The sequence below is a fragment of the Argentina anserina genome, chromosome 3, assembly GCF_933775445.1.
Source record: "Argentina anserina chromosome 3, drPotAnse1.1, whole genome shotgun sequence".
NCBI lineage: Eukaryota > Viridiplantae > Streptophyta > Magnoliopsida > Rosales > Rosaceae > Argentina > Argentina anserina.
Genome location: NC_065874.1, coordinates 21643087 through 21662206, shown reverse-complemented (window position 1 = coordinate 21662206; position 19120 = coordinate 21643087). Strand labels below are relative to the sequence as shown.

At 36.3% G+C, this 19120-nt stretch overlaps 1 protein-coding gene across 1 annotated transcript; it reads right to left on the bottom strand.

Annotated features, from left to right (window-relative positions):
* Window positions 1-8657: 8657 nt before the first annotated feature.
* Window positions 8658-15362, bottom strand: LOC126785957 (CRM-domain containing factor CFM3A, chloroplastic/mitochondrial). The gene is made up of 9 exons (XM_050511642.1): window positions 14384-15362; window positions 12901-13393; window positions 12692-12822; window positions 10319-10669; window positions 9963-10119; window positions 9595-9887; window positions 9384-9443; window positions 9184-9273; window positions 8658-9091 (listed from the first exon to the last, which is right to left on the bottom strand). The coding sequence occupies exons 1-9, from the start codon at window positions 15251-15253 to the stop codon at window positions 8885-8887; spliced, it is 2652 nt and encodes an 883-aa protein (XP_050367599.1). The 5' UTR covers window positions 15254-15362; the 3' UTR covers window positions 8658-8884.
* Window positions 15363-19120: the final 3758 nt, after the last annotated feature.

Here is a 19120-nt window from a genome sequence, read left to right as displayed (position 1 = left end):
AGACTCCCTCTAATGACCACTTGTAGCATCAGTAGTTATCTATTGCACACAACACATATAAGAAAAGCTAAGTCACCACACTTGAAGTTACTAAACTACAACTCATCAGCAAAATTTTGCAACAGCAGTGTCAACTTAGAAAATTTACTACGATTTCAAATTATGTACTAAAGACTTGGGATTAGTTTTAAAATGAACATTAAGAGGTCTAGCTTCATGCATAATAATGAGTAGAAAGTAGATAGAACAAATGAGAGTTCAAAGTGGTACAAAATACCAAGAAGTTTTGGTATATTTTAGAGCTACTTTTATGTTTTCAGGATTGTCTATTCCTTATGGTAATTAATTATATAAATTTCGGGATGAAATTTTCTTTAAGGGGGGTGGAGTATGAGCCCCTAAAACTTTTCGTTATTTTCCGATATATAGAACACGCTAACCGACATTTTTACAAGATTTTGAATAAGTAGTTTAATAGTAAATTGTTAGACTACATGTCGCCACGAGTACAGCAGAGCGCGAGGGGAGTGGATTTGCAGTTGTGGTGACGCGAGTGTGACGCAAGGAGGATCGTAGCAACGCCGGAGTCAATGTTCACTTCGATTGAGGTAGTAAATCGTCATCCTTGATGTTAAGATTTTGTTGGATGTTGGGTTATGTTATTTTTGAGGTTGTGGTGTTGTTGCATGTCGAATTGGAGGGGTGTAGATGCCGGATTTTTGGCCGGTTTGTGATTGGAGGTACAAGGGTGAAAAACCTGGTTTTACCAAGAGAAAATTTACCCTTCCACCATTTTACTATCATGTGAAATTATTGAAATGCCCCTGATAGAATTATTGTTTTCAATTTACCATTTTACTATTTTGGCACTCTTACGAAGTTACTGTTACGGTTTATATTTATTCTATTCATAGATTGGTAATTTCAAGTTGATAGGTAGTCGACACGTCGGGTTTTAACGTGTTAGTTGCTTATTAATTCAAGACTACGGCGAATACTGTTGCATTCTAGTCCCAGAAATGGTCCCGGGGTGTGACACTGTCTTTGCCTTGTCACTATTCCTTTAGTTTTCTCATCACTTGTCGCCTCGTCTTCTGACCTTCAGCATGGCCGGCCCTGATAGGAGGGCAGCCAGTGCTACCGCACTGGGCCAGGGCCCAAAATTCTAATTTTTTTCTGTTTGTTTGTTTATTGATAATATGGAATTGTGTTGTACTGCTATGTTTCTGCAGAGAAGATTGGATGTGTCATGTGTGGTCTGGAGCTTTTTCTTTTCCTTCGGTTACTATCTCCTCTCCAAGGTGCTTATTAAGTCCAGATGGATTCGACTTTATTCCAAAGTAAATCTCATCTCCTGTTTGTTTTCCCTTTGTTTCTTCTTGTTTTTATTCTTTGGATCTCGTTGATCGAGTAAGATTATCACTGTGTTTTCTCGTTTAAATTTATCACCAAGCAAACTGGGTTGTAAATCTGCAACCGATCTGAGATATTTGTCGTCGTGTTCTTTGAAATTATTGCTTGTGTCTCTATCTAGTTTCTATCTGCTGGAATAGATTTTGAGAGGGAACCTTGTCTTTATATATTTGTAATATGTGGAAGGGGTTTCGTTTTCATTAGGTTGGGGGGGGGGGATCGATAAGTGTTACTGTGTTTGGAAGGCCAGATAGAGACCTCTCATATATCATCCCATGTTTAGCATCAGAAATGTCGAGTCATGTCAATATGCATGGGTCTATTCTACATGAGAAGCCATTAATTTGTCTCTTTATTTTGTTTGATTTCGATCTATAACTGGGTTTACATTGGATTAAATGATGTAGACATCGCTGACCCACATCCAGTGCTACCTCTTGGGTTGTGCTGGTGGAATTTCCCACTTATTTATGGATAATCTTTTTGAGGTACACAACTATATATCTATAATGTGCTTCTACTTGATTACATGGCTCGCTTGCTCTGTGTGTGTGTTACATAGTGTAATTTGGTTCGTCGTTGTTACTTGCAGCGAAATTCTGATGTATTGAAGGCGGTGATGTAATTTGATTAGTTGTGCAATATTCACCATCCAAGTTCTATTGTTCTATTACTGTATTGCAATTTGTAGTTTTTTACGGCAATGTTTCCTAAAAAACAAGCATCTGGTGGTTCTAAAAAAACGAAAGAAACTAGAAAAAGAAACAATAATAAAACCTCAAAGAAGTTCTATTCAAAAACTTTAGAATAAGAAAAGAAACATTTCTTCTGGAAACCAAAGAGAAAAGTAGTGAATCAAAGAGCACAAGATATTGCTGAAAATGAGAATGTCGTAATTGAAGAAACCACAAATGTGTCTGAAACTGAAAATCTGGTAAATGAAGAAACCACAAATGTGTCTGAAACTGAAAATCTGGTAAATGAAGAAACCACAAATGTGCCTGAAAATGAAAATCAGGTAAATGAAGAAACAATAAATGTTGTTGAAAATCAAAGAACAAACGAGGCTGAAAATGAGAATGTGGTAAACGAAGAAATGACAAATGTGCCTGAAAATGGAAATGAAATAAATGAAGAAATGACAAATGTGCCTGGAAATGAAAATGAAATAAATGAAGAAACAACAAGTGCTTGAAAATGAGACTGCTGAAAATAATGAAGAAGCTAAACATGTGCCTGAACGTTCAAATGTTTCATTATCTGTGAACATATATGATCCTAGAGTGTGGGATAGGCTAGATGAAAAAATGAGAGACTTGCTTGTTGAAAAATGTCTTATTAGAGAAGCCAATATTAATTTTCCAACGGATAAGCACAATAGGGGGTTCTCCACATACTATTATGATCGAAAATTAAGAAATTGACAACTCTCTGATAGAAAATGGATGGTTTACTCAAAAGAATTAGATAAAGTGTTTTGCTTTTGTTGTAAAGTGGTAAGACAAGCCCGTTCTAAAAGTCATTTAGCAGATGTTGGGGTTAATGATTGGGGACACCTAGGTGAAAAACTTAAGCAACATGAAGAGACTGCTGAACACTATGCCAACCTTAGAGTCTGGGCTAAACTCTGAGTAAGATTGAGAACAAATCAAACTATTGATAAAGAATTTCAAGAGCAAATCAAAAAAGATACTAAACATTGGCAGCAAATTATGATCAGAATAATTGTTGTTGTTAAATGTCTTGCAATGCATAATTTGGCATTTCGTGGAACAAATGAAAAAATCTATGAAGATTCAAATGGAAATTTCTTGGGCTTTCTTGAATCAATAGCTGAGTTTGATCCAATAATGAAGCATCATTTTCGACTCATTCAAGATAAAGAAATTCAGTATCATTATCTTAGTCATAAAATACAAAATAAATTGATAGCTCTGTTGGCATTATGTGTTAGGAGTGCAATAAAAAAATAAAGCAGCTAAATATTTTTCTGTGATTCTTGATTGCACTCCTGATGCTAGCCATAAAGAGCAAATGACTTTGATAATTAGATGTGTTGATGTTGAAAGTCGCCCGATAAAAATATAAGAATATTTTCTGGAGTTTTTAAATGTGGAAAACACATTTGGCTTGGGTCTTTTTGGTGAATTACAAGCTGCTCTTAACTCTCTCGATTTAAATATTGATGATGTGAGGGGACAAGGGTATGATAATGGTTCTAATATGAGAGGGAAACATCAAGGTGTTCAGAAAAGATTACTTGACATAAATCCTAGAGCTTTTTATATGGTTTGTGGTTGTCATTCTCTAAATTTGGTTTTTTTTTATATGGCAAACTCTTGTTTAAAAGAAAAATCTTTTTTTGGGGCATGCCAAGCCATATATAATGTGTTTGCTAATTCAACAGAGCGATGGGACATTTTGCTTGAATATGCGGATGACTTAACTTTGAAATCTTTGTATGTGACACGATGGGAGAGTCGTATAGAAAGTGTGAAAGCAATTAAAAGTCAATTTCCAAAAATTAAAAATGCTTTGATCAAATTAGTTGAAGTTTCTGATGATTCTAAGATAAGTTGGGATGCTGAGAAATTAGTTTCAGGTGAATTTTCAAGTTTTGATTTTGTTCTGAGTTTGGTTATATGGTATGACATCTTGTTCAAAATAAACTTGGTGAGCAAAAACTTGCAGTCTAAGGATATGCTTCTTGATGTAGCTATTGAAAGTTTGAAAGGGCTAGTTTCATTTTTTGAGAAATATAGGGAGAATGGGTTTAATTTTGCTATCATTGATGCGAAAGAAATTGTTAATGAAATGGGAATTGAACCAGTTTTTCATGTACCGCGTAAGGCTACAAGAAAGAGACATTTTGATGAAAATCCTAATACAGAAAGAGAACAACAATCTGCTCAAGAAAATTTTAGAACAGACTACTTTCTTGTTTTGGTTGATATGGCAATTTCTCAATTGAAAACCAGATTTGAACAAATTTAACTTTTTGAATCTATGTTTGGCTTCTTATTTGATGCATCACAGTTGATTGTATTGGATGATGAAGGAATGAAAAATTGTTGTCTAAACCTTGAAAATGCTTTGAAACATGGTGAGGATTGTAATATTAATGCTAAGGTTTTACTTTCAGAATTGCAAATATTACAAGATATGCTGCCAACTGAAGCATATGAAACTGGAAAACCATGGAGTTCCATTGAAATTATGGAGTTCGCAAAAAAAATGGATTTCTTTCCAAATATTTTGGTTGCTTACCAGCTTTTGTTGACTGTACCTATTACTGTGGCATCAGCGGAAAAAAGTTTTTCAAAACTAAAGTTGATAAAATCGTATTTGCGGACATCTATGGCTCAAGATATGTTGAATGGACTAACACTATTGAGTATTGAGAAGAATATGTTGAAGTTGAACATATTGTTGATGACTTTGCTTTTAAAAATGCAAGAATGAGTCATTTCAGATGAGATGTGGTTCATATTTGATTGTAGATACAAGAGGTGCATGTTGGTACTTGTTCTCTGTGGTAATGGTTTTATGTCCCCCCCCATCCCCCATTGTACTATGTTTTAACATATCAATAAAAAACTTCAGGCGTGGGAATGAGCCTCCTAGCATTGCACTTGGCTAGGTTCCAAATCCCGAAAACAAAATTTGTTTTTTTTTGTGTAATGGCCCTTTTTTTTTCTTTGCACTGAGCCTCTAATCCCTGAGGGCCGGCCCTGACTGTCAGCCCTCCTATTTAATTGTAGTTTTAATGGGAAGATGTGTGAGGCATGATCAATGAGCGGTGAATTGTAATCAGCTGAATCATATTATTTGTGTTTCTATGAACTTACGCCGATGACTTGGGTTATCAAGACTCTTTTCATTTGGTGGGGTTCCGCTGATAGCAGATTACATAATGAAAACAAATGTGATCAATGCCTGAGAATGCAGAGGCAGCTACTGCCGTAAATATGGAATTGGGGGTAGTGGTTCATGGGTGATCATGATGGTTGGAGTGATGTCCAGTTTGTTTTAGAGACTTTGATTCGGGGCTAGAGATCATGTAGAGCCGTTGTTGAGAGAGGTAGGTACAACTTGGTCCATGAACTTTGAAGGACTTGGGCGAGAAGCAGGCAGTGGTGCCAGAGGAATCTGTTTCTCCGATTATGGTGTTCCCTAGGACGTACTCAGCTAGCTAGTGGTGCATGGTTTGGGTGTCGAGGTTTATGGGGGAGTTTTGGAGGGCTCAGGGTGTTGGGGGTCCTCGGTTGGTTATCGCCAAGTGAGCTTGATGGAGGGTTTGAGCTCTCACGGTGGTTGCGCGTCTTTTCCCAATCGGAAAAGTTTTGGTGGTACATAGTGAGACGAGAAGTGTTGTTGCTTGAAGTGCAAAAAGTTGAAAAGGTGAGAGGAGATGAGGAGGCAAAAAGTTGAAAGTCAACTGTCGCCGGTTGATGGACCACAACAATTTGGGAACCTCAGATTCAGTTGAGGTGTTTGTTAGGGTTGACATTGGGAACCCAGATTTTTTTCTACCTCCTAAGGTCATTTGATCCAAACAACCCGACTTACAAAGTGGTAAATCAAAATCTGCACTCACTATTCAAGACTATGGGTATGTATTTGTTTGATATTCTAGGCATTCCGCGTGATCTCTTCATTAGTTGCTGAGTCATCAACTCGTGTGACTCCATCTTAGGATCCTAGAAGTGTTTTGGGGGTGTGCTCAACTTTGCCTTCGACTTTTCGCTCTCTTTGGTAATAGGCAAAAAAATTAATTGAACCATAATTTTTTTATTCTGTTTTTTAATGTAATTGCCGGCGGGTCTCCCTCTCTCACCAAGATTAACTGGTTGACTTGGGTCATCTCAATTATTCAGAGAATTTTTGTTGCTTCGTGCTAGTATCTTGTCGGAAAGATGAATATGGTTAGGGCTAATATCGTCGAAATACAGTCTGATCGATGGAGCAATTGAAACACTTGGACAGTTAGGCGGAGTTCCAAGCATGAAGGGATCGATTTTTGTTCACCTTCACGAACGAACAAAATGTGACTCATGGGGGCTTGGCATTTTCATACCCACATGAAAATTAATCATGGGAGTTTGGTTTTTTTTTTAGGGACTAGCCTCTTAATGCTAGTGTCTATTTGCCTAAGCACCTAATGGTTGGATTCCAATAGCCAGAGGCAGGAATATGTACAGTATTTCTAAGGATAAATTATAAAATAATACAATTTCGCATCATAAATTAGAAAATATTACCACTTATTTCCTCTAATTATAAAAAGGTCATCTCAATTGACTAAATATTATAAAATAGTCAACAAGTTTGAAACAAAATTAGAAAATAGTCACTTTTAAAATATTTTTCGGACAATTTTGTCATTTCTTCATCATCTTCTTTTTCCTTCTTCTTCTAATTATGACAATAACTTTGTCGTTCGGCGATAGATTTGAGCGTAATTGGTACCGTTGGAAATATCTATCTCCCCTCTTTCATTTGATACCATGCCCACTCTGAACCAATCATTGTACAAGGCACAGAAACCCTCGCAAGAGGCTGCTACCTTCTATGGTGGTGCTCCAAGCTATTCCGGCGAAATCAGAGTTCAAAGCTCTTTAATTATAGTTATTCTTTTTCATTATGAGCATATTGATATAAATTTTTATTGAGTTTTAACATCACTTCGCATATTTAGACATTTTCTCTCGGCATGTCACACATGCTCTCACAACCCATGTCACACTACCTATTACACCCGCTGTCACACCACATGTCACACTGCCTAGCATACTAATTGTCACACCCCTATCACACTACCTATCACACCTGCTGTCACAATCGATGTCACACTACCTATCACACATGTTTTCACACTCTCTCTCACACTGTTTTTCTGTGACTGTTACAACAAAAAGAAAAAGAATACGAGAATGACTAGAAATAACAAACTTTTGTTTATTGTTATGTGATCTTCAACTTTTCAAATCAACTAATACGATCCAAATAACGATACATATGTTTTCGTACAAAACACTACCAATCACATTACATGTCACATTACCTGTCGCACTAGCTATCACACTACCACACTCGCTGTCACATTACCTATCACACTAACTTTCTGCTATGACTGGTGATTGGATCTGATTTGGGAAACATGTACTCTTCGGCGATCGATTCGACCCAACACTCCATCCACTGACTGGTAGTGTGACTGGTGATTGAATTTGATCGAGTCGTCGCAATAATCTAAGCTCACATACCCCTAAATCCAACTCCACTACTCTTCTTCTTCTTCTTAATAATCACCCAAAAACCCCACGACATAAAAAAATTTGCAGTCTTCTAGCTTAGCTTAGAAAACGTCGACAACTCCCATTCGACACCATTGAAACACTGGCCTGGTTAACGATATCGGCTGTGACACCGGCCTGGTTGATGAATTGGAGGAGAAAGCAGAGGTCAGGATCGTGATCTCTATCTAGTGTAGAAACCTCACATGCCTCAAGCTCTGCGGCTGCCGGAGATCACTGACCTCGCCATCGACGGCGCCGACGAGAAAGAAAGGCAACACCACCACCTATCTGAATCTGACGATGGCGTTGGAAGGCCAGAGATGCGCTTGAGACCTAGCTGGGATTTCCAAAACTGGCTTGTTCGTATTGGCCAGCGTCTTCAGCCTCTTCCGCTGAGCCACCTCCGACCTTGGATCTTCTACATCATCTCCTCGATTGCGCCGGCTGGGAGCTGCCGCCATGGGGCTTTACCTCCTCGGCCCTGAGACAAACTGGTTGAAAGAGGACAAACTTGGGGGCGGTGGCGTGGATCTTGCCATGGAAAATTTCAAGGGAGAAGAGCTTGAAGGCGCATTCGAATGCAAGCTCAAAGACCTAGGGAATGGGTGGAGTTGACGGCGAGGAAGAGCGGGGCGAGGACGCACTCGATGTCGGGAAACAGGAAATCGACGAGGACGTGGGGGAGGAGAAGAAGGCGTATGCGTGCTCTGTGGCATTTTTCGTAATTGTTTCAAACTCTAGTGGCAACAGTGTAACATAAATAAAAAAGTGACTATTTTATAATTTTAAAATATTACTTAAATATTTTCTAATTATCATTGTCCAAATGGACTTTTATAAGAAGCCCTATTTCTATTTAGGAGGGAGCTATCGGGATTTGAACTTTTCAGAAACGAAATTATAATTCTTTAACTATTGATATGGTGTGTAACTCTAATACCCATTACTTCATAAAAAAAACTCTAAACACCATTAGTAAAGTTCGTAAACAACGTAAATCCCCCTATACTCCTTCCCGCGATTTAGGTTGTTTCATCCTGTTTTCTGTAGTAAATTTTTTTTAATACAGCAAACATCCTGGTTTCAATTTTCTTTCTTTCAGCTTATAAGAAATTAAATATACATGGAAATGTGCTTACATTCAGTTCATCCCATCACTGTAAGCAGTTACCTTACTCATCTGGATCTGCTCCAACACTCATACCTTTGCATGTTGTGTGTATATGTTGCTGCGAATAATCCAATTCTGCTGGAGGGTCATCATTCTGAAATTGATAAGGAAAATTGGTTTCCAGGGAAGTATTGTGTGCTGAGAAAGTGCTTTCTTCTTCACCATCATCTTCGCTGCTGTCTGTTTCAAGATACGCATCATCTTCTTCCTAGAAAAAGGTACCAAGGTGTAACCGTGTAAGACGTTAAAACTGGAAAATTAACAAAAAGAGTAAATCCAGAAGATCAACCATATACAAACCTCAGTATCGTCATCATCAGTAGGATAAGAACAATCTAATTTGTTGTACAGTGCTTCATCTCCATGATGCTTCACTGCATCCATTTGTTCCTGTCAATACACATACAAGCCACTTAGAAAGAAAAAGATATAGAATTTTCTTGCCAAGTGAAATAGTTAGACTTGTCATAGCAATTGCTAAAATGTGTAAAGAGCCATACAATTTCAGATCTTAGTTTATCCACCCGACTCTGTACAGCTGCAATATGTTTCAGAAGAGCCTGCTCGACCAACAGCATATTAGTCAGGATAATCATTGTTCAAAAGTTATGTCAGAAGAGTGATATGTAACTGTATAAAGATGACTAATGCATCCCTATTCTTACAAAGCCAAATGCATAACATTAATAGCATTTAAATTTGCAGAGATACCTCCTGCCTTTGAAGCTCAATAGAACGAGACAAAGCTTTCCTTTTGGTCAAAAGATTCTTCGGTCTTAACATAGAAGGTCGCTGATAGTCATTTCCTCGGTACACAATTATCGCATATTTTTTGGAGACTTTGTCTACAGAAACCAAGACACCTCCACTTTCAGCTTCAAGTGCTAATGCAATTTTTTTCACTTGATCGAAAGTTTTAGCATTCACCATTATTTTGACCAATTCACGGTACTTCCAGTGCAAATGCATGTTCTCCACTGTACCGTCAAAAACTCCACGTCTACCTGAATAAATTAAGCTTCCATAAGTAGCCACAATAAAAGCACAGACATATCACATGAGTTGGAGGATTATTATACCAAGAAGTAGGAAAGCTTTCATCTTCAAACCAAGCTTACGAAACATAAACCTCTCCTCATCAGTAATGCTTTCTGGGTCGGCTTGCTGCTTCGATGGTTTCAATGACTCCTCTACCTTAGACAAGACTTGTTCAGCTCTCATGAGTTTTCGTTCAGCCTAGTCAACAAAATTAAAAAATTCAAGCACGAGCTCTAAATGAAGAAGTTAAAAGTAGCCGAATTCATAGCCTTAAATCAAGTTAGATTTCAAAATACCGTATCAAGAAAACTGAAGACACTTTGTTAGACCCTCTGCAGGATAGATCTCATATAAACCCACCCAGATTAATTTAAATATCAGATTTCAGAAAACTTACAAAGGCAAGTTTCTTTTCAAGTTTTCGAACCAGATTGGCATGCCTTAATATTCCTGCTTCTTGCGTCACCTTTTCCTTATGATGAACATCCAACCTCTTTCCCCACTTAGCATCTGCATCCAAAGTCTCCCCAAGTGTACCAGCTGTACCAAAATGTTGAGCTGGTTCAATACTTGGCATAACCATCGCTGATGCTCTCAACCTGGCCTGTTCCTCTTCATCTTGAAGAGATTTTGCCAATCTCTCCCTTTCCACTAATGCTTCAGTGACTTCTGCAGACAAAAAATTCTTTCCCCTATAGAAGACTAAGAAGTCCTTGTTTCGAGATAACAGCACACCCCCTGTCAATTTCTGCACCCAAAAAAAAGAGAGACTTTTGTAACACATCCAACAATTGTAAGCAGAGAGCCAAACACACAACCCCGATGAAATATGAAGTTATATTCTATCGGGTAATATTCCATGTTACAAAGCCCAGTATTGTATGGGTGAATTTTTAAACAGATTGACTGGAGCACCCAGAAGCTGAACCTCAGATTAATTTCTCATCTTATTACAAAATAATAAACCCAGTGATCAAAGTTACTCCGATTTTAAAGTATCTTTAAACATGATGAATAACAAACTTTGGAAATTTAGGAAAACAAAGAAAACTACTTATACTTTTACCTGGCGTACACAAAAAATAATTACAATATATATAGCAAATAGAAATAACAATTGGGTCCAGATCAAGACACCTTTTTTTACACAATACTATACACACTTTTAAAGCCGTTAGATATTAGAACATTCAAGAACTATGATTAATTGTCTTTACTGACATGGCATTAGTTCTTTTCCCAACGAAAAATTAAACAAAATTTGTTTCTTTATTGAATTGTTAATTAAAATATTACATGGAATATGAACAACCAAAAAACAAATCTGCCCAGATCACAAGAATAGAGAAATAGATTGAATTCCAAAATATGAACAGAGTGAACTTCATTTTTCTTAAAGAATAGACTATTAATTCCAATTTTGAAACCTGTCAATATGAATAGGAATTTTGGTGACTGAATTATTTGACTTCTCCAAATTATATTGGGGCCATCAGCTTTAAGTTCAGTTGGAGACTTCTGCAATGGAAATTTAAAATATTTCTTCTCCTTTTTTATATATAGACGATTTCTTTCAAGAACTTCGATAATCTTTCATTCACACTTTGCAGATGAGATCTTGTTGTTCTCTTCCATTGCTTATCTTCTTCTTTTTCTTTAAAATCTCTTTCTTTTTATAACAAACTACTTAAAAGTATCAGACAATAATTTAATTTACAAATAATTCACTACTTAATTTGATAAAGCAAATAAGGACCAAAATTTACAAATAAGGACCAAATGATGGCAAGTTGCCATATGTCATAAAATATTTTACTTTTTTACCGCTATTTGACCCATAGTGTTTGCTACTATCAATGGAGAGATTATCTGCTACTGTCGATTATAAAAACTAACTGTTTTTGTCGACTATAAAAACTAACTGCTACTGTCGACTTGGAAGACACCTACTACTGTCGACTTAGAAGGTACCTACTACTGTCGACTATAAATCTAGCTGCTATTGTGAACTGAGAAACTAACTGCTACTATGGGTTTTTTTTTTTGTGAGCAAAATTCAAAATTTCAAAATTTCTCAAAACATATGCAATATGGTACTTAAATGAAAGCCCATGACATAAGGAACAACTTTATATATTGACTCACCTCCAAATAGCCGGTGGTTTGGCCGGAAAACTTAAATTTGCCGAAAAAAACTAAAAAATGAGGGAGAGAATTTTGTTAGATCTAGGAGTGACATTTGGTAATTTTCACGAAAATAAGTGTATTTTAAATATTTTTGCATTAATTAATTAATCAGTTTTGTTTTACTTATTCTTTAGGCTTGGCCTTATGTCCTAATTTGTATAAGAAATATGAAAAATGAGTTTTCAGTTAATTCAAATGTGGTCTAGTACCACTAAGTAATTTTCTATTCTTTTTACTTAACAAAAGAAAATAATTAATATCTAATATTGTTTTTGTTGGGAAAAGAATTAATGCCATGTCAGTAAAGACAATTAATCATAGCCATTGAATGTTCTCATACCTAACAGCTTTAAAAGTGTGTAAAATATTGTGTCAAAAAAAGTGTCCTTTGACCCAGACCCTTTTTGCATTATTCTTTTCCTTTTCTTCAATTTCTTAGTAATAAAGGGTGATGCCGAAAGCTAAACTCAGTAATCAAATATCAAATGTATTTTTTGCCCACCTTAAAAAATTGAGCAATGCCAAATTTGTATTTAGTGATAATTACTACTTGATGAGTCGAAAATTGACCATGATCCATTACCTTGATATCTTCAGCCATTCTCTCACTAGTAGTCAGCTGGACACCACGTTTCAGTGCAATCTTTGCAATCAAACTTCTCTCCCATAGTTTACTCATAGCCACTGCTAAGCCTTGGAGCTGCCTATTTCGACCTACATGAAAAGATTAGGATGATACAGAAGAACCTTGTATATCATGTGCAGTCACCAAAATTTAAGACTTTAACATACCTAAAGCAAAATGTGGTGGAAGAACCCGAGCCAGCCTTCTTAAAGATGTGGCCTCCTTTACACCAAGATTTGATCGCACTCCATAAGGAAGTATTCTGAATGGTGGTTGGAAACCAGGAACTACTCCTGGGAGCATGTCTGCATCTACAGGTAATGGATCACATCCTGGCCAGTCCTTGAATCGAGGGCCTATGCTATCTAGAAGTTTGTCAACTTCATCTTCATACTTCACTTCAGGCAACAGTTCTGTGTCTTCTTTCTCCTGGGATGCAGTCTCTGACATTTCCAGGGGTGTCTTTACAGTACTATAAGAAGCACGCACATAAGGTTCCACCACTGACTTATCAGCTACAGTTGGTAAAGACATCGAAGCAGTTTTATTTCTCTTGAATATCTGCTTGTTTAGTTGCACTGAAGGAACTTCATAGCTCACACCTCTGTACAAAGAAAGCGACGTGCCAGACCTCCAGACCACCAAACCACCAGTTTTTCGCTGTCATTATAACAAATAAATGAATAACAAGCAGAACAATTATTCAGGAAATAACCAACATTCATATTTAATATTCTTCTTTTCCTTGATTAAATATGTTCATTGCAGATGAAAATAATGAATGGAAATGTAATGGTAAAAGCTTGTAATCCACCACATAAAGCCGAACAAAAAATTGGAAAAGACTCTAGAAACATCAACATCCACCAATGTTCCAAGGACAGCAGCGGGTACTGAAGTCCACATGTGGAATAGAGCATTTGTTCAAAGGCTTACCAACCATCCATGTAATGCTGGCCGGTCAACATTTGAAGAATACATTGGAGAAGTCAAACAAAATAAAACGCCAACATTGTCATCCACTGGAAAGCAGTCTGAAGGTACATATATAAATACAAAACCTGAGACGGGTTTGGTTTTTCTCACAACCATTGAATGGCATAGCAGTACAACACTGCTCAACCATTTAGCATTAATAGATGAGCTGCTAACCCTGATTAATTATTTAAGGAAATTACTAATCTGCCAACTTGAAAGTTTCAATAAAAAGCCGTTAATTTAAGAAAAAAAAATCCCTGCATATCTCAGCAAAGTAAGCAAGTCTGTAGTCCAGCCCCTGAATTGGCCTGTGTATAATACTGTATGTACCAATCTTCATTTCCACTAATCAGTCAATGCAGATTGTTTCAAAGTTAGCTCCTACTGTAAATTTGTTAAAACCATCTTATCCATTGGTAGAGATCTTAGCAAGTTTGTACATAGAACTGACAGCAATTTCCAAAGAAATATAATGAAACAATATCCTAAAACATCTAAATGTCATAGATAATAACTACAAATCTTTTTCACATTTTCAGTGCTTCACCTCTATATCGAATAGGATCTGATCAGTAATCATTACTCAAAAAAATGTACCATACTGTCGAATATAAGAATAACAAAACAAAATTGCGTAGAGACTGTTGGTAACAACATTCATAGGAAACAAACCTCCAATATCTCGTGCATTCTCTTCATGTTCAGCGCAGGTGGACCTTCGATTTTCAATCTCACAATCTCAGATGTCTTCCATCTCTCGTGAATCATCTCCACTACTGCTTGAGTAACACCAGCACCTCCGATCCTAGTCTTGTGCTTCTTCTGGAATGTCATATTCCTTAGCCTCCTCAACTCTGATTCAGGAAGAGTCAATTCTGCCAACGAAGTCCTACACCTCCTGTTCGAACCGTCTTCTTCCTTCTCTCTCTCCCTTGGCTTTTCCCAAGGAAACCTCACCTCACCTCCACCACCACCACTATCATCTCCAAACACATTCTCCATCCCTAATGGCGATACCCCCGAGAACCCACCTCTCGAATTCGGCAACATTCCCTCCTCAACATAAAATATATCCTCCACAGAGCCTTTTTCAATCAACCTCTCATTCACCTCACCTTTACCCTCATTCTTATCCACCGCAATGTACCCAAATTTCTTCAACTTCTCCACAATCTTGTCCATTGTACTACCTCCACCATTGCCATCACCACTCAAGTTCCCACTCTCATTGTTCTGATAGTCCAACACCGCCCGCGGCGGCCTCGGCCCAGTTTGCTTCCTAGACTCATTCCATCTATCAATCCAACTACAACTAGACAGATTCTTGGTGGGTTTGTATTGAGTAATCAACAAACCTGATTTCCTATGTGGGTTTTGCTCAGGAATTGAGCTAGAGCTAATAAAGTAGTGGGTTGCATGGAAATTTCGCTTCTTGAAAGGGGAGTTATACCTGAATAAGTGGAAGTGGGTGCCGTGGAACTTAGACAAGGAGCTCTCCAATAAGCTCGTTGGGTAGAGGTGGCGACTGGGCACAAGAGACATGACAGATTACAGGTACATCAATTTAGTTGGTGGAACTCAGATTCTCGGGGTTCTGGGTTTTGAAATGGTTTTCCTAAAACCTCAAGAGGCTAAAACCTTTGCAGGGACGGTTGACATACTAGTTGTGAGAGTTGGCACACCGCACAGTGGCGTTATCTACAACTTGGCCTCAAACGTTGAAGCTGACATATTGAATTTTTCTATCAGCTTTCCAAAAAAAATAAGAAATATATATATATTAGAATAAAATATTAGTCACTCTTCAAACTATCACAAATTCGACAGTATACTCTTTCAAGTTTTAATTTTCTACTAATCACTCTTTATGTTTTTCAAATTCAAGCAATCTGGTCATTCCGCCATTTTTCCATCCAATTTGAGTGTTAAGTTGTTTTTGGGCAAACATAAATTGGATGGACTTAACACCGAAATTGGATGAAAAGCTGGCAGAATGACCAGATTGCTCAAATTTGAAAAGTATAAGGAGTGATCAGTTGAAATTGAAACTTAAAGGAGTAAACTATTAAGTTTGTAAAACGGTGAGGAGTGACAAGTATTTTATCATATATACTATTATAACTAAAACAGGTTTTGTCAACAACAAAAATATTGGAAAATACAATAACATCCTCAGATATTAAATAATTAAGAGACAATCTGGTAAAAGAATAAAAGACTTCTAAAAAAAGTCATAATTCATACATCAAATTAGAAAATAATCACCTAAGTTTTGAAAATTATAAAGAAGTCAGACACTAAAAAGTCATAAAACATTGCCCATAGTTTTGTAAAGATTTACAAACCCTTGTGCCATTGTCCATTATCTCAGGAAAAGAAATGCGGTTCCAATCGGTGGTTCCGCAGCCACCACCAACTCTCGCCAATCATGTCCGCCACCAAGCCGTCACCCTAGCACGCACTCACCTACCATAGCCCAGCCCTTCTTCTGATTCCACTCCATCACTACAAGGCGGAGGACAATGACGAGAGTTCGACTCGAAGAAGCTCGTTGGCGAAATCGACCTCCAGATAAACTCTTCTAATGTGGAATTCAATATCTCACACCGGCGTCTCGTTCTGGTGAAGACGTCAAATATGCCATAGAGGCCGTGAAACAAAGCTTGGCGGGGATCAAGGAGATCCACGAATTGAGTCCCGCGATGAAACCTAGATCGGATCTGGCCTTCTCTTTTTGTACGATCCTCTGAGAGTGCAACGGCTGGAGATCGGAGGTGAGACCACCACTGGAAGCCATCGTCGTCGGAGGGGCGCAGTTGCCATCAAAGCTACTTTGCTCCGGCACTTTTGAGGACATGGTGACCCGAGATTTTTCACAACATCAACACAGGCATGGGTGCCCAAAGAAAACTCTAATGTCTTTTGTGGTTCTATCCACGTATTTGTCTAACTAGGGATCAATCAGTATTGACTATTGATGGTCTATTACATTCTTTTTTATGAGATGACTCATAGACCGGTGATTGCTTTGAATCTTGATCAATTTTTCTATTAATTAGAAATTAGAATCTTTCTATATAATCTTTAGAATATGCTTTTCTCTTATGATCTTATGACTTTATATTATAGTTTCTAATAAATTTTATTGGAAATTCAAAATTTAATATATAAAAACTGATTAATTTATATGATGTTATCCTTAATATACAGATAAAAACGAAAATCATTAAACTATATAATTTAATTTATTTTATATATAATATAAAATAAAATATATTTTATTTTATTCTATATATATATTCTATAATAAATATTTTACTATTAATATAATAAATAGAATATATTTTTCAAACTTAATACAAATCAAACTCTCTGGTTTTCACTGCACCTCAAATTTTCTCTTTATGTATTACAATAATGTATTTATATCTATAGAACAAGGCTAAATAATGACAGAAAAAAGATAGTTAATAGGAATCATAGGGCCCATAACTTGACTCATAAAATCTATTTCCCATAAAAAAAACCTATTTATTGTAGTTTGGTTCATTTATTCACAATCATTAACGGGATTTTTTTTAGAACTAATTGATTGTCTTCTATTACAATTAGAATAAAAGCTATTTGGCCACTAGAAATATTCTTGTTATTGCTTCGACTCATATTCCCAAAAAAGTGTTTTTTTTTTGTCGAAAAGAGTTGTTTTATTTTACAAAATTACACGTCACAGTATCACTACTAGTGTAGTTGATATGTCATACTACATGTCACATAATCCGTCACAGATCCAAGATGATGTGACTTGTAGTGTGGCTAGTAATGTGACTATCAAATTATTCGTCATATTACCTGTCACATTACTCGTCACACTAACTTTGTGAGGTGACATGTAGTGTGATAGGTAGTGTAACTAGTACTGTGACTGGTGATGTTATGTACGACAACATGAGTGTCGATATTTGGATCATATTAGTTGATTTGAGAAGTTCAAGATCACATAACAATGAACAAATGTTTGTTATTTATAGTCATTTTCTTCTTCTTCTTCTTCTTCTTCTTCATAGTCACATAAAAAGTGTGACAACAAGTGTGACATGTACTGTAATAGTTGGTGTGACAAGTAGTGTGATAGAGGTGTGACAATTAGTCTGAGAGGTATTGTGACAGAAGGTGTGACAGTTGGTGTGATAGGTAGTGTGACAGCGGGTGTGACAGGTAGTGTGATAACGAGTGTGACAGTATGTGTGACATGTCAAGAAAATGTCTAAATAAGAAAAATTATGTTAAAATTCAAAGGATATTGGTATGAGTATGCTCAGAATGGAGAGTATAACAAGAATGAAGGAGCATTGACCTCCGATTTCCCCGGTATTGCTTGGGGCACCACCATAGATGGCGGCAGTCCCTTGCGAGAGTTGTTGCGCTTTGTATGGTGGTCGGTTTAGGTTAGGTATGGTATCGAATGAAACAGGTGAGAGATATCTTTCTAACAGTACCAACCACGCTCAAATCCATCGTCGGACGACAAAGTTATGGCCGAAATTAGAAGAAAAAGAAATGTAAGGGCAAAGCTATCCTAAAAATATAAAAGAAATAACTATTTTCTAATTTTGTTTAAACCTTGTTAACTATTTTATAATTTCAAATAAAATGAGATGATTTTTTCTAAATTGGTAAATAAGTTGTGACCTTTTTCTAATTTATGATGTGAGATTGTATTTTTTCTAATTTTCCCTTATCAAAAATAAAAGTAATAAAATAAAATAAATATATATTTTTCAAACCAATAACTACTTTATCAGTAACATCTAGATAATTAAGCTTATATTCATATCTCCTGAAACGGCTTAGGCTTGATTTGGTACAACTTCACTTCTTAAAAAAATCATTTTCTAAGACAACTTTTAGAATTCATGGTGTTTGATAACTTCAATAAAAATCAGTTTTTTAAAAAACAAATTATAGGTCACTCACAACAGTTTTTTGAAGCAACATTGCTGCTTTTAGAATATGGTTTTTTTTTTGTAAATTCTCATATACCCTTATCTATAATCATTCTCAATATGTTAAAACAAAATTATGTCATTTGAAGTCGTTGACCATATCTACAACAGTTTTGTTTAGAATTTATCAAATAATTTATTTATCGACAGCACTTGTAAAAGTAATATTTACCAAATACAAATCTGTTTTAATTCAAAATTGTTTTTTTTACAATACAATAGAAATAATTTTTTTTAAAAGACACAGCTATACCAAACTAGTCCTTAGACCTCTATTTTTTTCAAATTTGAATTGGCTTTTTCAACCATGTGAATTTACTTAAAAACCATCTTATCAGAATAATTTGACTTTACTTAAAAGAATATATTTTACCAAAACAATCTTACCTTACCATAAATTCACCTT

Coding starts and splice junctions, on each gene's coding strand:
- LOC126785957 (XM_050511642.1), bottom strand. CDS start 15,253: ATGTCTCTTGTGCCCAGTCGCCACCTCTACCCAACGAGCTTATTGGAG. Junction 9,444..9,594: donor TTGAGCTTCAAAGGCAGGAG/GTATCTCTGCAA, acceptor TTGGTCGAGCAG/GCTCTTCTGAAACATATTGC. Junction 9,092..9,183: donor CTGATGATGACGATACTGAG/GTTTGTATATGG, acceptor ACCTTTTTCTAG/GAAGAAGATGATGCGTATCT.